The sequence below is a fragment of the Mus musculus genome, chromosome 9 (assembly GCF_000001635.26).
Source record: "Mus musculus strain C57BL/6J chromosome 9, GRCm38.p6 C57BL/6J".
NCBI classification, from domain to species: domain Eukaryota; kingdom Metazoa; phylum Chordata; class Mammalia; order Rodentia; family Muridae; genus Mus; species Mus musculus.
Genome location: NC_000075.6, coordinates 89,186,910 through 89,208,300, shown reverse-complemented (window position 1 = coordinate 89,208,300; position 21,391 = coordinate 89,186,910). Strand labels below are relative to the sequence as shown.

The following is a 21,391-nucleotide window of genomic DNA, read 5'->3' as shown; positions in this document are numbered from 1 at the left end:
CTATTAGAAAGTCAGACTGATGACATATAACCTGATTGTTGACTATGACTTGACTTGGGGAAAATGAATTCCACTTTTTGTGTCTTGCCATGGGACAAATGTGGGTTGGCAAGAGAAAGAAGGCAAGAGAAGGTCAGAGAGGACTATAACTTGAGGCCTTCCTTTTAGCCCCAACATTGCTTATCTGACTGTCCTATCCATGAACCCCAAATTAAAGGCCAAAGAGTAAAGATTCAGGAGAGGGCATCAATAAGAAACTGTAAAAATCCAGGAAAAGGTAGGAAGAAGATTTTAGCCTCTGTAAGGTTTAGCTTAGTAACCCAGCCTTTTAGATCATGAGCACACCCTTATGGAAAAGTCTCTACCTCATGCTAGAGGTACAAAAAGGATCCTTCCAGGTCATCATCTGTCCTTACTTCAATACCTGTCCCTTGTATTGAATGACAGACTCAAAACTGAAATCATGAAACATGTACAGAAACAAATACTAGTAATTTATTCATTAAAGTTGAAACAAAATATCTGCAACTCTGGAAAGACAAGTTTCATGTTTGTAAATGGAAATGCCAAGTGCTGATAACCATTCTCGTGGGAGCCAAGGTTCTCTCTGGTCCGTAGTGTTACTTGAGGAGAAAGAGCATTTCCCAGAACTGTCCTGTCATCTGCAGAAAAGTCAGCCAGCCAGATTTGGGTTCAAACTTCTTTATGAAGCCATCTTCCTATGAGAACAAATTGAACATTTAAAAATCGGTGGGATAATCTCTCTGCTCTCTCTACCTGTAATCATTACATTTTCAATATGTTCTCTACTCCAAGGCTAAACTCCTTGAGAAACCTTTAGAAACACTGCCCAATAGAAATGTAGTTTCGCCTACATGTGCTAATATTACTTCTTTTGCTTTGTAGCCACATATTGAGAAATGTCTTAGTCAATCTTCTTTTGCTGTAAAGAGACATCATGACCAAGGCAGCTCTTATGAAAGGAAGCAATTAATTGGGGGCTTACTTTTGGTCTCAGAGGTTAGTCCATTATCATCATGTCATGATGCACGGTGGCACACAGGCTGCTAAGACCTATATCCTGATCTGATCCATAGGAAGAGACAGAGATAGAGACAGACAAACAGACAGACAGACAGACAGACAGTTTTGGAATTGGACTGGGCTTTTGGGAAACCTCAAAGCCCAACCCTTACTAACACACTTCCTCCAACAAGGCCACACCTCTTAATCCTTCTAATCCTTTTGAATGCTGCCACTCCCTGATATCTAAGCATTCAAATATGAGCCTATGGGGACCATTCTGATTCAAACCACCAGAAGAGAAAAAGAAAAAAAGTAATAATTTGAAAACAATATGAAACTGAATGTATATTAAGTATTTGAATATTCTTTCAGTGTGTAGAGAGTATGAAATCATGTTTGAGATGTTATATTTTGTTTTGCCTATCAGGTATTCAAAATCCAAAGAGTAGTATTTCCTCTTCACTCAAAGTAGCTTTGTTTTTGGTGCCCATTGGCTATAAGTTCTAGGGAAAGGAATTTTCTCTTTTTCTTCTCTTTATCTTTCAATTGCTTAGGACTGAAAAATATAATTATATTCATATTTATATCTATAAACTGTATTCCCCTGAGAATTATAAGGACTCATAGTAAATCCAAACTAAACCAATGTACTTGAGCCTTAGAAAATGTTATTTCCACTATAATTACTTTTGAGACTAGCCTTTTTCTTTTAACTAGGAAAACCCAAGCTGGTAGAAATAATTCAAGCCTTTGAATACACACGCACACAAAGACACGCATATATATATATATATATATATATATATATATATATATATATATATATATGTACCAATAAATTGTAGCACACTGTAAAAACATTTTTAGAACTTAAAATCTATAATTCTATGTTGGTTGGAAATTACTTCCACCTTATATTAATTCCTATTTTATCTAATGATAAAACTCAGGCTCAGGGGGGCAAAGTTACCTAAGTTAACAGAACTCATTGTGTGGTAGCATACTGTGGTTTGAGTACTTGTGAGGCAGACAGGGGGCTTTCTGTAAGCAAGTCTTGACCACACAGTGAGTTCTGAGCCAGCCTGCGATACAAAGCTAACTGTGCCACAAAGTAAAAAAGATAACATAATTCTTTGCCTGGATGGAGTCTGGGATGCAAATATTATACCCCTTTTCATTCCCTATATTCCCAAACAAACACAAGAAAGACTACAAACACTTATTTATTTTTGTTGTTTTCAGACAGGATCTTATGTAGCCCAGGCCAGCCTAGAAGTCACCAAGTAGCAAGAAATGACCTTCGATCTTTGAATCTTCTATCTCTACCTCCTAGCCCTGGGATTACAGTCATGTTCCATTGTGCTGGATTCAGGCAGTGATAGACCCTAAGACCTTGTACACAGTAAGCAAGTACTCTACCAACTGAGGAATATCCCCAGACTGTTCTTGCACATTCTCTGCATTACCACCCTGATATTTTTATGTTTATCTAGCAAAAAATTGTTCTGCATCTTGTAAGCTCCCAGATTAAAAGGTCCTCAAATATCTATACCCTAATGGGACTAATACAGAAACAGTGAATCAGATGCAGCTCCTTGAAAGTCAGAGGACTCTGGATATCTCTGAAGATCTTGAAATTAATAGTTGTGGAATCAACAGCAAACCAGGGGAATCATTACCAGTCAGGGGAATTTCCCATGTGAATGAATAATTGACCAAGAAAGTGTCTGCCTGCTGTGCTCAGGATCAGCTGTGGCACACATGATGCCATGTCCCAACAGAAGAAGACATTGCTCATTCTCCTGTTTCCTCTTCTCCTAACCTTACAGTCTCACGTATTTCCCACAGTCTCAGGTATTTAGACATTTCTTGTTTGCTTTCCAGGAATATTAATATTCTTATAGCCAATAGGTAAAGTGGTAGCCTCTAAAATGATCTATTAACAGGACAGCTAATTATTGGGCAGTTAACATGCTAACTTGTTAAATATGTTCAACTTCTAAGGTAAAGGAAAAAAAGCTAAATGCAGATAAAAATAGTTGAAATATATGCACATATGTACATAGGTAGGTAGGTAGGTAGATAGATAGATAGATAGATAGATAGATAGATAGATAGATAGATAGATAGATAGATGACAGATTAAAAAGAACTGCAAGCCAGGAAAAAATTATTTATCAGGAAACAGTTCATTCATTCAAATGTAAGAAAAAGTAATCAGGCCTTAATAGTTGAAAGAGAATTTCACTAAAACTTAAATCATTAGTATATGAGGAAACATTTTAAATTAAAAGCAATTTTGTATTTCAATGCATTGAGGTAAAAATATTTTTCAGTTAGGTTCTTCTAAAACTATTTTCTTTAGCAATGCTATTATATAAAAGTAAGTATACAGATAAGGATTTATTGTTACAATAGTAATGTAGCAATAAGCAAGAAATGCCCAGTCTGATTATTTCTTGGAATAGTGATAATTTGTTAAATTGGGCTCCTCTGGTTTTGAGAAAACATAAAGCATAAAATAATACACCAAGCTGCTGTGGCTTAACTACCTTCCAAAGCTCATGTTGAGTCTTAATTGCTATTTTGATAACATTGAGTTGGAATCTTTAAGAGATACTTTGTTCATGGGAGTACCCCCTCCATAGCCAAATGAAGACTATTAACTGAAGAATGATTTTATTAGGAAAGGTGTGGTCCGCCCTCTATCTTCCCTCCCCCATCCCTTCCTTTTCTTCCTACCTCGTTTCCTGGGTACTTCTCCCATATTTCAGCAAGAGGGCTCTTAACAGATGCAGCCCATCAATGCTGGGGCCCTTGGATGTCAGCACTCTCAGACTCCCTAAACGACTTCCTTTTTTTTTTTTTTTTTTTTCTTATAATTTACTGTGTGCGATATTATAGCTTTACAAAGCAGACTGGCACATAGTACACCAATAATCCAAAAAATTTAAAATCTCTGGATTTTTTGAAAGCTATGAGCAGATATACCATCACTTCTCTAGAAATCATTCATTCCAGAGCTGTTTTTTTTTTTTTTTTTTTTTTTTTTTTTGTGAGCTGGGGCTAGAGTTCAATGGTGGAGCATGTGCTTAGCAGCCACAGGTCCTGACTACGGATATCGTTAGAAATCCCTTTACTGAGATGGATGGTTAATCAGTCATCTGTACACTTCTGCATATTCACTCTGCCCATTCACTTTGTCACTAACTAACAACACTATTATTTAAAGCAAGAAGAAAGAAAATGGGAGGGGAGGGAGGGAAGGAAAAGGGCATAGGACCTCTTAGCTTAACTCTTACAACTCTTAGTATTCTGCTTACTTCCAAGGGACCAATTTGGTGTATCCTACTTCTAAAAGGGATTTCTGTTTGTACCTAGGGTAGTTTTAAAAATTATATTTAAACTTCTTGGGACTTCCCATGTGGTCCCCATACTTATACAATTCTATTTACATAGTTACAAACTACTTTGATGAGAAAGTATTCTAGTTTTTTAGTACAGGTATTATTGTCTTCATTTTATTGTGTTCATACTATATTATTACATCATGCTATATTATGTTATACACATTACATAGGAAGTCTGAATCTTGGAGTACTTCCTAGGTAATTTACCTTAGGTTATGCCTCTACTAAGTAGGAAAATTCAGAGTTCAAGCCTCAGATTTCTATGTCAGTTCCTGAAAGCAATAGCTATGTGCAAGGTACTTTCTGTACAATGGGGCCTATGCTGAGCATGAAGGATACAGCGTTGTGTATAAAGGTATAGCCCCTCACCCCTGTGGAGCTAATGAACAAGAACTCTTCTTTATTCCATAAAAGACACAGAAAAAGTGTTTCATTAAAGAGTATGGAAGAAGGAAAGTCACTTGAATCAAACTAAAACATGGTTTCCAACGGGTGAATCGCTGAGTTTCATCTTCAGTGCATTCTTAGTTTTTGTGATAGGTCTTACCCACACTTGGTCTTGAAATTACCCTGTGCTCAAGCAGTGTTCCTCTAGTCTTTGCCTTTGAGTAGCTGAGACTACAGACACCCAGCTACTAAAATGTATCCCAGTAGCTTTAGGAACTATCTTTTCCTCTGAAATGCTGATGATAGGGGGGAAATCATATTAATCTTCTACCAGACATTATGATTTCAACCATGCACTTCAAACTGGTAGAGGAGACTGGAGAAAATAATAGTAAATGTAGAAGATTAAGTAAAACGGAGATGACAGGTTGAAACTAAAGGGACCATGTAAGACAAGGAAAGAACAGAGGAAGGAGGAGAGGGAAGAAAGAGAAGGAATAGAAAAATGAAGAGGAGAGGGATGGAAGGAGTGAGATTATCCATCCCATTACAGATAATTAATTTCTTGGTTATCCCCTTAGTGTAGCTGAGGTCCATGCTGACTAATTCCTAACTCAAGTGGAATATACAACTTTTGGAGTCTAAATGTATAGATTTTCTAAATGGGAGTTAGGCAGCATTAATATTAGTGTTAGTATTAATGTTAGCATTTATTAGTAATAACAATAGAATTAAAGTTGTACTGAGTGCTCATTTGTAGGAATTGCTCTGGATCCTTTGTGTGTGAGTAACATATGTGATCCTTGTGCCAACCCTAGTAGAGAGGCTGCAATATGGCCTATTTTTACTGAGGAGGAAGCAAAGTATAGAGAAGTCACCTAAGTTATTTCAGTCACAAGGATGAAAGCACTGAACCCTGAAATGAAGCCAGCCCTGTGTTAATTGGAGTTAGTGCTCTTCCTATCTGTGCTGTGCTCCTGTACCACATCTGGCTCTGAAATTCTCATAGTGTTTCCTTGCATGGTTCAAGTGTAATGGAACCATAGGTTTCATGGTTTTTGATCAGTTTGGTAGTTTCCCTTTCAGAAAAGGAAAAAGGAAAAAAATGTAAAATATGCATTTCCCCTTCTTACTGAACCACCTGACCATTGACATAGACATGTGGCTGTATGTTTTCTACAAAATGAACCATTCAAAGTAAACTAAATCATCAGAGCAGATTTGTCAGTGGCACTGTGAAAAAAAAAGAAAAGGTACCATTTTGCTATACCTGTGTCTAGGGGCTCACTAGATACCTCTGTTTGCCATTAGCAGAATAAGTGATTTCTGTTAGCTGGAATACAGTATTAAGATTGCTTTAAAATGATCTCAAACAACTCTTCTATCATGTTGACAACATAATCTCCCAGCTGTAAAAGGAAAGATCTGAGAATCTGCATAGGAGCTTTGTAAAAGGTGTGTGTGTGTCTGTGTGTGTGTGTGTGTGTGTGAGAGAGAGAGAGAGAGAGAGAGAGAGAGAGAGAAGAGGGGTTCTTTCATACCTCTAGTAAGATAGACTTTCCCTACTATATATATGCTAATATCTCTGTGACTCCCAGATAATGAATGCATTTCTAGAGATTCTAAGAGACCACTCTAAACCATTCATTGATTGGAATTTTAAGAATTCATACAATATCTTAGTAAGGAGTTAGATTTTTTAGTAACAGATATTCTGTCTTGCACATGCTGTGCTAGACAATGGGAAGGAACATAGTGTAAACCTACAGAGCTTGTGAGGCTCTTTGCTCTAGGATCATTTGTGGCTGCTGGGCTAGAAGACATTTGTCTTCACTTAAGTTGTACACAGTGCAGCAGAAAATTTTCTAACATGTTTTAGCTAGACCCAAATCAATCCAAGTTAGAAAGAAGAGTAGTTGAAAAGGAGGACTGACTTAAGACAACACTAAGCAAGCAGACTTCTAACAAAACATAAATTGAACAGCCAGTGTTCAATAAAGTCACTTGCACCAAACTTTTAAATACTTGTAATTAATGAAAACATAAACAGTTTTTAGAAGATAAGAAACAAACTAAAAATACTCTGCCACATATAAGAATTCTCAGAGTTCTTATAAGTTAATACATCCATTGAAAACTGGGCAAAACAGGCAATTCTAAGAATTAGTCAGTAAACATGAATAGATGCTCAACATGAAGAGTAGCTGTGCTAGTAACCAAGGGGAAAAGAATTAACACAAAATAACTAGGTGTGTGTATTTAGTGTAACACAGTGGAGAAAGTTAATAAATTACTAGGACCTCATACTAGAGGACTTGGACCAAGGGAATACAGGATGCTCTCAACATGCTCTGGTAGAACCACTATGGAAGGGAAAACTCCAGTAATTTCAAAGTGGATATACACCCTGAGCAAGTAAATATACAAGCAAATATCCACCCTAGAAAACATACCTACACGCAGGAAAAGGTCTGGAAATAACTCAAATAAATATATGCCAGCTGGAAGAGGCCAAGTCTCCAACAACATGTATATACAACAAAACAGACTAAGAACTCGGTGTGGGATTAGAGATCTTGTTCACACAATACAGGGACTCCACGATTGATGTACTTCCTCAGACCATAAAATAGTCTTTAAAATGTTATTTTAAGTGTACTGGGTTGACGAAAGCAGTTACAGAATAAATCTATGTACTATTTGGGTGGGTGAGATGAATGAGTCCTTCATGTGACCAGAGGTGGCCTTCTACTGATTTACTATGTAGTTGAAGATAACCTTGAAGTTTTGGTCCGTTTATCTTTCTTTCCATGGTTCCATAATTGGCACTTCCTTGTATAGCCCAGATACCAATTTGTAAAATATTTCCCAGAAAGACTAACCATGAGGCTAAGGATACAGTACACTGATAAAACATATGCTCAGACCACATTAGGCTCTATATTTGACCCCTAGTGACTTTGTAGGGGAGTCTGGTTAGCTACACATAATAGTGTGCTAAGAAAATGGAAAAAAGTGTGTAAGTAATGTAGGTATAAAAGCATACACATAGTTGACTATTACAACACAGTGAAGTACATATGACAGTATTTAATACCAGCTCTTTCTGTACTAGTTCTAGATTGTCATGAGAAACCCTAGCAAGAGGCAGGCACTTGGGGATCTGCACTGCTGATATTGAAGATATTGTTTTAAAAAATATGGTGCTGATCTCAAGCCCAGACCTCACAGCTAGAATTAAAGCTGGAAACACAAATGTTCTCCAACTATAAAAAGACGGGGGTGGGGAGTGGGCTGGAGAGATGGCTCAGCAGTTTAGAGCACAGACTGCTCTTTCAGAGGTCCTGAGTTCAAATCCCAGCAACCACATGGTGGTTCACAATCATCTGTAATGGAATCTCATACCCTCTTCAGATGTGTCTGAAGACAGTGAAAGTGTACTCACATACATAAAACAAATGTATAAATCTTATTTTAAAAAGCCTTAAAGAAACATTTCAAGTAGAGGCCATTGGAAAGGACCCAGGGGATTTTTGTTTTGTTTAATTTTAACTCAGAGTATCTAAAAACAAGGCATACAAACAGACTGAAGTCCTTTGATTGTTACTTTCTTGTTTGTTTTAATTAGTAAGGAAACTCTTCATTCCTATTCTTCACTAGAAAAAAAAAATATATATATATATAGTCATCACACATACCCAACCTCCATTCCGCCGTATCCATTCTCCTGTGTTATTGATTATGAATTCTGCCACAAAACTGGAAACTTGTTTGTAAGCACCTACATCCAGGGCAATCTGCTCTTGCGGAAGTTTTTTGAGGAGAACACCCCCAAAGGCAAATATAGTCACAATCCTTCCCCAGTTAATGATGCCATCTTCAAACTCTTTTTCCATCACTTGGTTGAATATTATTCTGGCGGTATCTATGGATTCCACGTGAAAGTCATCCAAGTATGACTTCAGATTCTTTTCAACTTCCTTCTGAACGGAGAAAGCAACTCTTTGTAGCACTCTGCATGCTTTGCTTGGAGCCGACTCAAAGGCGGGTACCTGTAGCACATACTGAAGATAGTGCTCAGCCAGGGAGTGGATATACATGAACTCGTACTCAGCCATCTTCCCTGGCAGAGCTGACTGCTGCTGCCCACCTAGAGGCCAAGGAGGCAAAGACTGCAAAGATAGGTCTTGTCAGGGGAGGAACCCTAATCATATCTGGAGGCTGTTGGAATTTTTGTTTGCATCATGTCACAGCGTCCTTCCTTCTCGTCACTTATGTGCGTGGGCGGTCTGTGAAAGCCAAAGTTCAGACTGTGAAGGAGGAAAATGTTTCAGAGCAACACACCACTTCCTCTTCCTCTTCTGATTCAGTTTAAAAGTCAAAAATGAGAGGATGTGGAGAAACAAGATCCCTCTAAGTAGGTGGGAACTAGAGGCCCTTCAAAGTCACTCTGGCAGTAGTACACTTGAGAAGTAGATAGACCAGGTTGAGAGGAGACAAAGTTAGCTCTTTTCGTCAATTTAGAATTTCTGATAGAAAACGATCCGGCTATAAACCCAACTCAGTACATACTTCATTTTAAGTATTCGTTTACTTTTTTCTTTGGACTTGCCTGAGAGTATGTATATGTATCACGTGCCTGGAAACCCACAGAACCGAGAAGAGGGTGTCAGATCCCTTAGAACATGAGTAAGAGGCAGCCTGGTGTAAGCGCTGAGACGAAACCTGGGATCCCCTGAAACAGCAGCAAGTGTTCTTAATTCCTGAGTCACTCACCTCTCTAGTCCTTAAAACATTTTCTTATATCACATACATTATCCATTATCTGGGTTAGAAATCATGGGAGAAATTAGGAGTACTGACATAAGAGTCATAGTGCCTTGTTGCAGTTGTAGACAAATCCTTCTTCCTGTTTATTGTGGCTTTGGCTTGAACTTGAAAAAGGAAGCCATCGAGACTGACTTTAGAGGCTTGGGGTGAAGCTAAAGGAGATGACCTAAATACTGCTCCTGCTACTGTGTCTGTGAGATGTAGGTGCTTCATGATGCTCTCTTCATTCTGTCATGAATGAATGAGGATTTGGCTTCTCACGTACCCCCGGACCTAGTGAGTACAGAACTTCCAGAGTCCACAATTTGAAGTAAGAGAAAATATATCATTTTGTTGAGCTTTGATAAGCAACTCTGAGAGCTTAGTGGAGATTGTGAATCAGTGGTTAAGGCAACATTGAAACTTTGAATTGCATCTTAAGTCCCCTCACCTAAGCATGTAGCAGTGAAAGCAGCTGCTGAATGCATGGAGATGAGGAGCTATGCTTGCCTGAAGAGTCAGTGGTGGAGAAATAGAAACAATTCACATCCTTAGAAATATCAACTGTTTCCTCCTCCCGTTTTCCTCCTTCATACATGCAACGACTTCGATTCTTTGCATCAGCATCTAATGAGCAACGGCAAACACAGAAGAGAAATTCATTTACAACTTGTATTTATGAACCGTTACTATAAAGTTGAGAAGGGAGGGAGAGAGGCTGCTCAGAGTGCAGGGAAATAGAAACTTGTGGTAGATGTGGAAACACACAACAGTCATTGATTCAAAGCTAGCTGACCTGTCTTAAACCTACCACCAACTGCATTAGAGGCCACAGGCCCCACTGCCTGTTTCCATTCAGTGATAGCAAGGCAGGACTCTGAAGCCACACTCCCATACAAGCCAATGTCCTCAGAAGGAAACCGGTTATACAACTTTATGCAACATGTAGATTATATTAACCTGCTTTTTGAGTGCTCTCCAACCCCACTTCCCCCCACTTCTCTTCCTCACAAGGGTCTGCCCTGAGTAGTAACTCTCTTGCAGCTTGCCAGTTTCTTGTGGCTCCCTCCCTCTTACCCTCCCCTCTGCTCTTCTCATATCTACTTAACACAGAGTTTTCTTTTTGGAGTTTCCATACAGAACAGACAGCTCATGGTTCTAGAGCCACCGCAGTTCTCTAATATCTTACCGTGCAAAAGTCCTCTATGACTATTTCTGTTAGCTCAAAGATCACAAGGCCAGAACTCCTTTCTGGCCTCTAATGGTATTTGAGCATCCTAGGAGCCACCACAATGATAGGAGGATGGTTTTCCCCATCTCACAGTCCTGTGATGCTCAGAGTTACTGACAAAGTAATCAAAGAATGTGGCTTAAGAATTTCAATAGTCTTGTGTGGTCAGGGGTGCCTTTTCCATATCTTCTTCACGCTCCACCTATTGCCTTAAGTCTGGACCCAGGAGAGGCAAATAGCTGGTCTTTGTTGAATAGTTGAAATACACTAAAGTGAAAACTAGGTCCAACTATATCTTGATTTTATATTTCTGAAATATTTGTCCAAGAAGGAGCTACCTTTAATTAAAAAAATACCTTGGCCTTACTTAATTTATTTTGGAGAGTTTACAAATAATTGTATTTTAAAGATAGATGAAAGAGAAAAAGAAAAATACCACATACATAGTACCATTAAAAAATTATATATCAATAAATCACAAAATGTCTGGGGCAGAATAGTACCCAGAGGGCAATGTGGATAAGAAACAAGAAGCTGATCAGAAAGTGTGTCTGAAGACATGGAAAATATCCCCCACTACGACTGCAGGCAGTGGCCATGAATCTTCATTTCTGGATAAGCTGATATGTAGAATTTTGTATAAAATAGAATCTATATCAATATACTCTGAGCAGGTCCACCATAATATGTGGGAACTGAAAATCATGTTTATTATATCACTTTATAATTGCACACTAAAAAATAATGTACCAGAACTATGTTGTATACTAGATAGATAGATAGACCACCAACACCAATATCAACAAAAAAAAACTTCCAAATTTTTTTCAGTCCAGAAAGAAATTATAGTTATTATACATTCTACACTATAGTCCAAGGATTTGCTGAATGAAATAATTAGAAGAGGTCTCTCTAGAAGGTTCATATACAGAGATACTTCCTGAATGACAAACTATGACAAACTGAGGCCGTGCAACTGTTCTGAAGCTTTGAGATGTGTCCATTGTAAATTAAACGAGGCAGGCTGATTGGAGAGAGAGATGATGTGAGAATAATTGCCAATGTGTCCATATTTTAAAAGTCCTTTGGTCTAGGGTCTGGGATTTATCATAGCATGCTTGCCTGGTGTCAATCTCAGCAGCACAAATACAGAATGAAAATGACTGTGGCCTGTCCAAGCCTTTCTTTGTGGCTGTTTTATCCAGAGGTTTCTAGTGAAGAAGCATGGCAGCCTAGCCAAGACTCAAGGACCTGCTGTGACTGCCATGAGAACAAGAATAATTTGTGTTGTCATAATAATGAATTAATTTTTTTGCTGTCAACGTTTTTATTAGTGTGTAAACTCTTGTGTATTTTCATTGCACTTGCAAAAGTACTCCTATGTTCAGATATCTATCCTTATAATAAGCCACCCTCTCAATACTCAAGGTTTAAAATAGTAATTGTGTGTGTGTGTGTCCCTGACATTTGACAGGATTAAATAGTTCTAACTGCTGTTTGTTCCTTAATGTCTAAGATTTGACTGAAATGACTCAAAACAGTTTGACCTCTTTTGTATTCTGAACAAGAAGAAGTAATAGATGTAGAAAACAAGAGAACAGAAAGAACTCCAAGACTGAAAGAACTCCAAGACTGAAAGAACTCCATCCTGTATCCAGAGTGATGCAAGCTGCAGCACAACATAAGTAACTTTCAAGAGAAACTACTGAGGTCAACTTCTCTTTTCCCCAAAGGAGGAACCTGAAATTTTGCTGGGCTTTCTGCTGCTTCCTCAGAGGTGGCATAGCATGGGGTGGGGGGTTTCAAGGGGGATCTCACCCTGCTTGGCTCTTTCACTCTTCTGATTTTAGCATAACTACTTCCCTATTCTGAAGCCCTAAACAATGCAAATTATCTGTTGAGAAGAATAATTTTTACTTATATAAAAAGAGGACATGACCACTCCAAAATGTAGTTGAGAAGTTTTCAATTGTAGATTCAAGGGAAGAGTACAACCAGAGGTATCTGGAAGAGTCCAAAGCAGGAAGAAGAAAGTAATAGACTAAACAGGATCAGTAGACAGAACTGGACCATAGTGGGAGGGGAATCGAGAAAAAAAAGAGCAAAGACAAGAGAGGACCATGGGAGGGGACCAAGAACCAAGAGAGCAAAAGGAGAGTGTGTGGATGAAATGACAGGGCTATATAGCAGTGAGAAGCTGGGGAGAGGGGAGCCCTTGAGCTGGAGAAGTTTAGGGTCAGGGGTGGGAAGTTTAGGGTAATGAGCTGAGAATCATGGGGTGAGCCATGAACTCTGTAACAAATACTTGCAATGCTGAGAGAGGCTGGAGGCCAGAATGGTTTTGATATGCTAATGGTTAGCCATTTGTCCTCAGTTTCCTTTGGACCTGACATATTAACATAGATGGAGCACAAAAGAGTGAGTTGAATAAGCAATAAGGGCATCTATGTGTCCTCTGTGACCTCTTTCATTCAGTCTTGTGGGGTCAGGTCTTCATGGTCAGAAAAATTCACTGGAGACAAACCAATGCTCCCAGTATCCTGTTTGTTTGTTTGTTTGTTTTCTTTTTGCTTAAAACAAAATGTATACACTCACTATGACAAGGTTCCTAGTAGGAGCTACATTTCTCAAGAAGGAGACTAAGCTCCAAGTTATCCTATGACCCAAATACAAGAAGTTCCCCTAATTTTCTTCCTATATTCAGGAGAAGGCTCCAGAGGATTCCAGAGAGACCCAAGTAGGTGTGAAGTCAGTGGATGGATGGATTGATGGATGGATGGATGGATGGATGGATGGATGGATGGATGGATGGATGAATAGATGTCCAAAAAGCAGAGAAGTGGCAAACAACCTGATTAGTGGGTGGTCTAAGGATAGAGAGGCACTAGGAGATGAAAGGAGAAAGGATGGGGGAAGTGAACCAAGGAACAGAAAGCCAGGGGAGAGAATATCATTAAGGATAGCCCAAGAATGCTACAGTGTCAGGACCCTTTCAGGAAGAAGTTAAAAACCAGCAGGTGATCTTCCTGAGATAGGTCCACCTTGGATTATAATTCAGGATAGATTTGCTCTGGTAGGAAAAGCCCAGGAGAAATCCATTTTAGGAAAGATTCTTGCTATTGATATGGTTTTCCTGTTATTATTAAATATATATAACAATCACTAGGTATTAACCCACCCTTTTGAGCAGATCTCTGCAGAAAAACAAAGATGTACTGTCTTATAGTGATGCTATATAGACAAATAGATGATCTCATAATCCTTAGTGGTGATCCTATAAGAATTCCTAAAATTATATTAGTAATTATTAAGCTCTTTTATAATGGGACTACTATTATGTTCTCTCTGATAATCAAAACTGCATTGAGAACTCTGCCAGTCTTTAGTGTCACTAATTGCTTCTGAGTTAGCAAGCAGGCATCTACTACTCAGAGCATGTCCCAAAAGGTTGTAAAACCATTAACCAAAAGTTATAAAAAGGGAACTAATGATTTACTATAGATGCTAGGGCAGAAGATAAAATATTGACTGAATTTATCTACACAAAACTTTAATAATACCTTGGTCACAAAGGTTGTGGTTTTTAGCTCTCCATGAACCTGAGAAGCTGGTGACAAGTGATGTATGATTTAGCCAGATAATATTTCCTAATGGATATGCATGTAAACATTCTGTGTTGTAAACTTTGTGCCCAATTTATGATTGGAATTTATGTGTAAACTTGTGATGAAATGTTTACCTTGTGATCATATATTCTGAAAGATGTATAAGTGCTGAGGACAAAGAGAGGGGAGCATTCTCTTTATCCACCCTTTCTTTTTTTTCCTTTTTTTATTACGTATTTTCTTCAATTACATTTCCAATGCTATCCCAAAAGTCCCCCGCCCCCCACTTCCCTACCCACCCATTCCCATTTTTTGGCCCTGGCATTCCCCTGTACTGGGGCATATAACATTTGCCTGACCAATGGGCCTCTCTTTCCAGTGATGGCCGACTAGGTCATCTTTTGATACATATGCAGCTAGAGTCAAGAGCTCTGGGGTACTGGTTAGTTCATAATGTTGTTCCTCCGATAGGGTTGCAGATCTCTTTAGCTCCTTGGATACTTTCTCTAGCTCCTCCATTGGGGGCCCTGTGATCCATCCAATAGTTGACTGTGAGCATCCACTTCTGTCTTTGCTAGGCCCCGGCCTAGTCTCATAAGGGACAGCTATATCACGGTCCTTGCAACAAAGGCTTGCTAGTGTATGCAATGGTGTCATCGCTTGGAGGCTAATTATGGGATGGATCCCTGGATATGGCAGTCTCTAGATGGACCATCCTTTTGTCTCAGCTCCAAACTTTGTCTTTGTAACTCCTTCCATGGGTGATTGTTTCCAATTCTAAGAATGAGCAAAGTGTCCACACTTTGGTCTTCGTTCTTCTTCAGTTTCATGTTTTACATATTGTACCTTATATCTCGCTATACTAAGTTTCTGGGTTAATATCCACTTATCAGTGAGTACATTTCATTTGAGTTCTTTTGTGATTGGGTTACCTCACTCAGGATGATGCCCTCCAAGTCCAACCATTTGCCTAGGAATTTCGTGAATTCATTCTTTTTAATAGCTGAGTAGTACTCCATTGTGTAAATGTACCACATTTTTTGTATCCATTCCTCTGTTGAGGGACATCTTGGTTCTTTCCAGCTTCTGGCTATTATAAATAAGGCTGCTATGAACATAGTGGAGCATGTGTCCTTCTTACCAGTTGGGACATCTTCTGGATATATGCCCAGGAGAGGTATTGCTGGATCCTCCGGTAGTACTACGTCCAATTTTCAGAGGAACCGCCAGACTGATTTCCAGAGTGGTTGTACAAGCTTGCAATCCCACCAACAATGGAGGAGTGTTCCTCTTTCTCCACATCCTTGCCAGCATCTGCTGTCACCTGAATTTTTGATCTTAGCCATTCTGACTGGTGTGAGATGGAATCTCAGGGTTGTTTTGATTTGCATTTCTCTGATGATTAAGGATGTTGAACATTTTTTTCAGGTGTTTCTCTGCCTTTTGGTATTCCTCCGGTAAGAATTCTTTGTTCAGCTCTGAGCCCCATCTTTTAAGGGGGCTATTTGATTTTCTGGAGTCCACCCTCTTGAGTTCTTTATATATATTGGATATTAGTCCCCTATCTGATTTAAGATAGGTAAAGATCCTTTTCCAATCTGTTGGTGGTCTTTTTGTATTATCGACAGTGTCTTTTGCCTTGCAGAAGCTTTTCAGTTTCATGAGGTCCCATTTGTCAATCCTCGATCTTAGAGCACAAGCCATTGCTGTTCTATTCAGGAATTTTTTCCCTGTGCCCATATCTTCGAGACTTTTCCCCACTTTCTCCTCTATAAGTTTCAGTGTCTCTGGTTTTATGTGGAGTTCCTTGATCCACTTAGATTTGACCTTAGTACAAGGAGAGAGGAATGGGTCGATTCGCATTCTTCTAAATGATAACAACCAGTTGTGCCAGCACCATTTGTTGAAAATGCTGTCTTTTTTCCACTGGATGGTTTTAGCTCCCTTGTTGAAGATAAGTGACCATAGGTGTGTGGGTTCATTTCTGGGTCTTCAATTCTATTCCATTGGTCTACTTGTCTGTCACTATACCAGTACCTTGCAGTTTTTATCACAATTGCTCTGTAGTACAGCTTTAGGTCAGGCCTGGTGATTCCACCAGAGGTTCTTTTATCCTTGAGAAGAGTTTTTGCTATCCTAGGTTTTTGTTATTCCAGATGAATTTGCAGATTGCTCTTTCCAATTCGTTGAAGAATTGAGTTGGAATTTTGATGGGGATTGCATTGAATCTGTAGATTGCTTTTGGCAAGATAGCCATTTTTACAATGTTGATCCTGCCAATCCATGAGCATGGGAGATCTTTCCATCTTCTGAGATCTTTAATTTCTTTCTTCAGGGACTTGAAGTTTTTATCATACAGATCTTTCACTTCCTTAGTTAGAGTCACACCAAGGCATTTTATATTATTTGTGACTATTGAGAAGGGTGTTGTTTCCCTAATTTCTTTCTCAGCCTGTTTATTCTTTGTGTAGAGAAAGGCCATGGACTTGTTTGAGTTTATTTTATATCCAGCTACTTCACTGAAGCGGTTTATCAGGTTTAGGAGTTGTCTGGTGGAATTTTTAGGGTCACTTATATATACTATCATATCATCTGCAAAAAGTGATATTTTGACTTCCTCCTTTCCAATTTGTATCCCCTTGATCTCCTTTTGTTGTCGAATTGCTCTGGCTAGGACTTCAAGTACTATGTTGAAGAGGTAGGGAGAAAGTGGGCAGCATTGTCTAGTCCCTGATTTTAGTGGGATTGCTTCCAGCTTCTCACCATTAACTTTGATGTTGGCTACTGGTTTGCTATAGATTGCTTTTATCATGTTTAGATATGGGCCTTGAATTCCTGATCTTTCCAAGACTTTTATCATGAATGGGTGTTGGATCTTGTCGATTGCTTTTTCCGCATCTAACGAGATGATCATGTGGTTTTTGTCTTTGAGTTTGTTTATATAATGGATTACATTGATGGATTTTCATATATTAAACCATCCCTGCATCCCTGGAATAAAACCTACTTGGTCAGGATGGATGATTGCTTTAATGTGTTCTTGGATTCGGTTAGCAAGAACTTTATTGAGGATTTTTGCATCTATATTCATAAGGGAAATTGGTCTGAAGTTCTCTATCTTTGTTGGATCTCTCTGTGATTTAGGTATCAGAGTAATAGTGGCTTCATAGAATGAGTTGGGTAGAGTTCCCTCTACTTCTATTTTGTGGAATAGTTTGTGCAGAACTGGGATTAGATCTTCTTTGAAGATCTGGTAGAACTCTGCACTAAACCCATCTGGTCCTGGGCTTTTTTTGGTTGGGAGACTATTAATGACTGCTTCTATTTCCTTAGGGGATATGGGACTGTTTAGATCGTTAACTTGATCCTGATTTAACTTTGGTACCTGGTATCTGTCTAGAAATTTGTCCATTTCATCCAGGTTTTCCAGTTTTGTTGAGTATAGCCTTTTGTAGAAGGATCTGATGGTGTTTTGGATTTCTTCAGGATCTATTGTTATGTCTCCCTTTTCATTTCTTATTTTGTTAATTATGATGTTGTCCCTGTGCCCTCTAGTGAGTCTAGCTAAGGGTTTATCTATCTTGTTGATTTTCTCAAAGAACCAACTCCTCGTTTGGTTAATTCTTTGAATAGTTCTTCTTGTTTCCACTTGGTTGATTTCACCCGAGTTTGATTATTTCCTGCCGTCTACTTCTCTTGGGTGAATTTGCTTCCTTTTTTTCTAGAGCTTTTAGATGTGTTGTCAAGCTGCTATTATGTGCTCTCTCCCGTTTCTTCTTGGAGGCACTCAGAGCAATGAGTTTCCCTCTTAGAAATGCTTTCATTGTGTCCCATAGGTTTAGGTATGTTGTGGCTTCATTTTCATTAAACTCTAAAAAGTCTTTAATTTCTTTCTTTATTCCTTCCTTGACCAAGGTATCATTGAGAAGAATGTTGTTCAGTTTCCACATGAATGTTGGCTTTCCATTATTTATGTTGTTATTGAAGATCAGCCTTAGGCCATGGTGGTCTGATAGGATACATGGGACAATTTCAATATTTTTGTATCTGTTGAGGCCTGTTTTGTGGCCAATTATATGGTCAATTTTGGAGAAGGTCCCGAGAGGTGCTGAGAAGAAGGCATATCCTTTTGTTTTAGGATAAAATGTTCTGTAGATATCTGTCAGATCCATTTGTTACATAACTTCTGTTAGTTTCACTGTGTCCCTGCTTAGTTTCTGTTTCCACGATCTGTCCATTGATGAAAGTGGTGTGTTGAAGTCTCCCACTATTATTGTGTGAGGTGCAATGTGTGCTTTGAGCTTTACTAAAGTGTCTTTAATGAATGTGGCTGCCCTTGTATTTGGAGCGTAGATATTCAGAATGGAGAGTTCCTCTTGGAGGATTTTCCCTTTGATGAGTATGAAGTGTCCCTCCTTGTCTTTTTTGATAACTTTGGGTTGGAAGTCGATATTAGAATGGCTACTCCAGCTTGTTTCTTCAGACCATTTGCTTGGAAAATTGTTTTCCAGCCTTTCACTCTGAGGTAGTGTCTGTCTTTTTCCCTGAGATGGGTTTCCTGTAAGCAGCAGAATGTTGGGTCCTGTTTGTGTAGCCAGTCTGTTAGTCTATGTCATTTTATTGGGGAATTGAGTCCATTGATATTAAGAGATATTAAGGAAAAGTAATTGTTGCTTCCATTTATTTTTGTTGTTAGAGTTGGCATTCTGTTCTTGTGGCTGTCTTCTTTTTGGTTTGTTGAGGGATTACTTTCTTGCTTGTTCTAGGGTGTGATTTCTGTCCTTGTATTGCTTCTTTTCTGTTATTATCCTTTGAAGGGCTGGATTCGTGGAAAGATAATGTGTGAATTTGGTTTTGTTGTGGAATATTTTGGTTTCTCCATCTATGGTAATTGAGAGTTTGGCCGGGTATAGTAGCCTGGGCTGGCATTTGTGTTCTCTTAGTGTCTGTATAACATCTGTCCAGGCTCTTCTGACTTTCATAGTCTCTGGTGAAAAGTCTGGTGTAATTCTGATAGGTCTGCCTTTATATGTTACTTGACTTTTCTCCCTTACTGCTTTTAATATTCTCTCTTTATTTAGTGCATTTGTTGTTCTGATTATTATGTGTCGGGAGGAATTTCTTTTCTAGTTCAGTCTTACACGTGTTCTCGCGACCGGCCAGGAAAGATGCAGCAAACCGGAATCTTCTGCGGCAAAACTTTATTGCTTACATCTTCAGGAGCAAGAGTGCAAGAGAGCAAGAGAGCAAGAGCCAGAGCAAGAGAGAGAAAAAGAACAAGAACAAGAAAGCAAGAGCAAGAAAGCAAGAGCAAGAGAGAGAAAAAGAATGGCAAAACCCCGTCCCTTTTAAGGAGAATTATCCTCCGCCTAGGACGGATTACTCCCTGATTGGCTGCAGCCCATCGGCTCAGTTGTCATCACGGGAAAGGCAGAACACATGGCGAGAAAACTGCCCCTGCACGTGTGCAGATTATGTTTACCACTTAGAACACAGCTGTCAGCGCCATCTTGTAATGGCAAATGTGAGGGCGGCTTCCCACAGTTCAGTCTATTTGGAGTTCTGTAGGCTTCTTGTATGTTCATGGGCATGTCATTCTTTAGGTTTGGGAAGTTTTCTTCTATAATTTTTGTTGAATATATTTGCTGGTCCTTTAAGTTGAAAATCTTCATTCTCATCAACTCCTATTATCCGTAGGTTTGGTCTTCTCATTGTGTCCTGGATTTCCTGGATGTTTTGAGTTAGATTCTTTTTGTGTTTTGTATTATCTTTGATTGTTGTGCCGATGTTCTCTATGGAATCTTCTGCACCTGAGATTCTCTCTTCCATCTCTTGTATTCTGTTGCTGATGCTCCCATCTATGGTTCCAGATTTCTTTCCTAGGGTTTCTCTCTCCAGCGTTGCCTCACTTTGGGTTTTCTTTATTGTGTCTACTTCCCTTTTTAGGTCTAGTATGGTTTTGTTTATTTCCATCACCTGTTTGGATGTGTTTTCCTGTTTTTCTATAAGGACTTCTACCTGTTTGGTTGTGTTTTCCTGCTTTTCTTTAAGGATTTGTAACTCTTTAGCAGTGTTCTCCTGTATTTCTTTAAGTGAGTTATTAAAGTTCTTCTTGATGTCCTCTACCATCATCATGAGATATGCTTTTAAATCCGGGTCTAGCTTTTCGGTTGTGTTGGGGTGCCCAGGACTAGGTGGAGTGGGAGTGCTGCGTTCTGATGATGTTGAGTGGTCTTGATTTCTGTTAGTAGGATTCTTATGTTTGCCTTTCGCCATCTGGTATTCTCTGGAGCTGTGCAGGATACACTCAGCGGGGTCCTGGAACCAAGATGTCTGTGCAGGGTACACTCGGCACGGTCCCGGAACCAAGATGTCTGCTGCTGATGCTCAGGCAAAATGCTCCCACACCGGGCAGATCCCTATCCTCTGGCCGGGAAAATGGCCAGCTGTCTGTGCAGGATACACTCGGAGGGGTCCTGGACCAAGATGTCTGCTGCTGATGCTCAGGCAAAGCGCTCCCAAGCCGGGCAGATCCCAATCCTCAGAATTCTTTCGTGTGGCTGGTGTTGTGGGTATCTGGCGGTAGTCAGCCAACTGTGCGCCCTAGCTACCCCGGTGCTGCTCGGACCAAAGGGGCTTGTGCCCCTACTCAGACTGGGTTTTTGCTTCCCTGACTAATGCTGTCTCAAGTCCTGCGCGATTGGGTTGGAGCAGATGCTGTGTTCCACTCACCAGAAGTCTTAAGATTGCTTGGCGGGTGTTGTGGGTAGCTGGAGGTAGTCAGCTCTCTGCGCCCTAGCTATCCCGGTGCTGCTCGGATCAGAAGGGGCTTGTATCCCCCCTTTCTTATCATTCTCCTTGTCCCACTTTTCTTAGCATTATTCTTATCCCTTTTTCTTAACACTGCTTATCCTGTTTTTCTT

General features: G+C 39.4%; 1 protein-coding gene across 1 annotated transcript; it reads right to left on the bottom strand.

Annotated features, from left to right (window-relative positions):
- Positions 1 to 462: 462 nt before the first annotated feature.
- On the bottom strand, positions 463 to 9,028 carry Bcl2a1b (B cell leukemia/lymphoma 2 related protein A1b). Its single transcript, NM_007534.3, has 2 exons — positions 8,522 to 9,028; positions 463 to 719 (listed from the first exon to the last, which is right to left on the bottom strand). The coding sequence occupies exons 1-2, from the start codon at positions 8,939 to 8,941 to the stop codon at positions 621 to 623; spliced, it is 519 nt and encodes a 172-aa protein (NP_031560.2). The 5' UTR covers positions 8,942 to 9,028; the 3' UTR covers positions 463 to 620.
- Positions 9,029 to 21,391: the final 12,363 nt, after the last annotated feature.

Coding starts and splice junctions, on each gene's coding strand:
- Bcl2a1b (NM_007534.3), bottom strand. CDS start 8,941: ATGGCTGAGTACGAGTTCATGTATATCCACTCCCTGGCTGAGCACTAT. Junction 720..8,521: donor TACGGCGGAATGGAGGTTGG/GTATGTGTGATG, acceptor TTGTTCTCATAG/GAAGATGGCTTCATAAAGAA.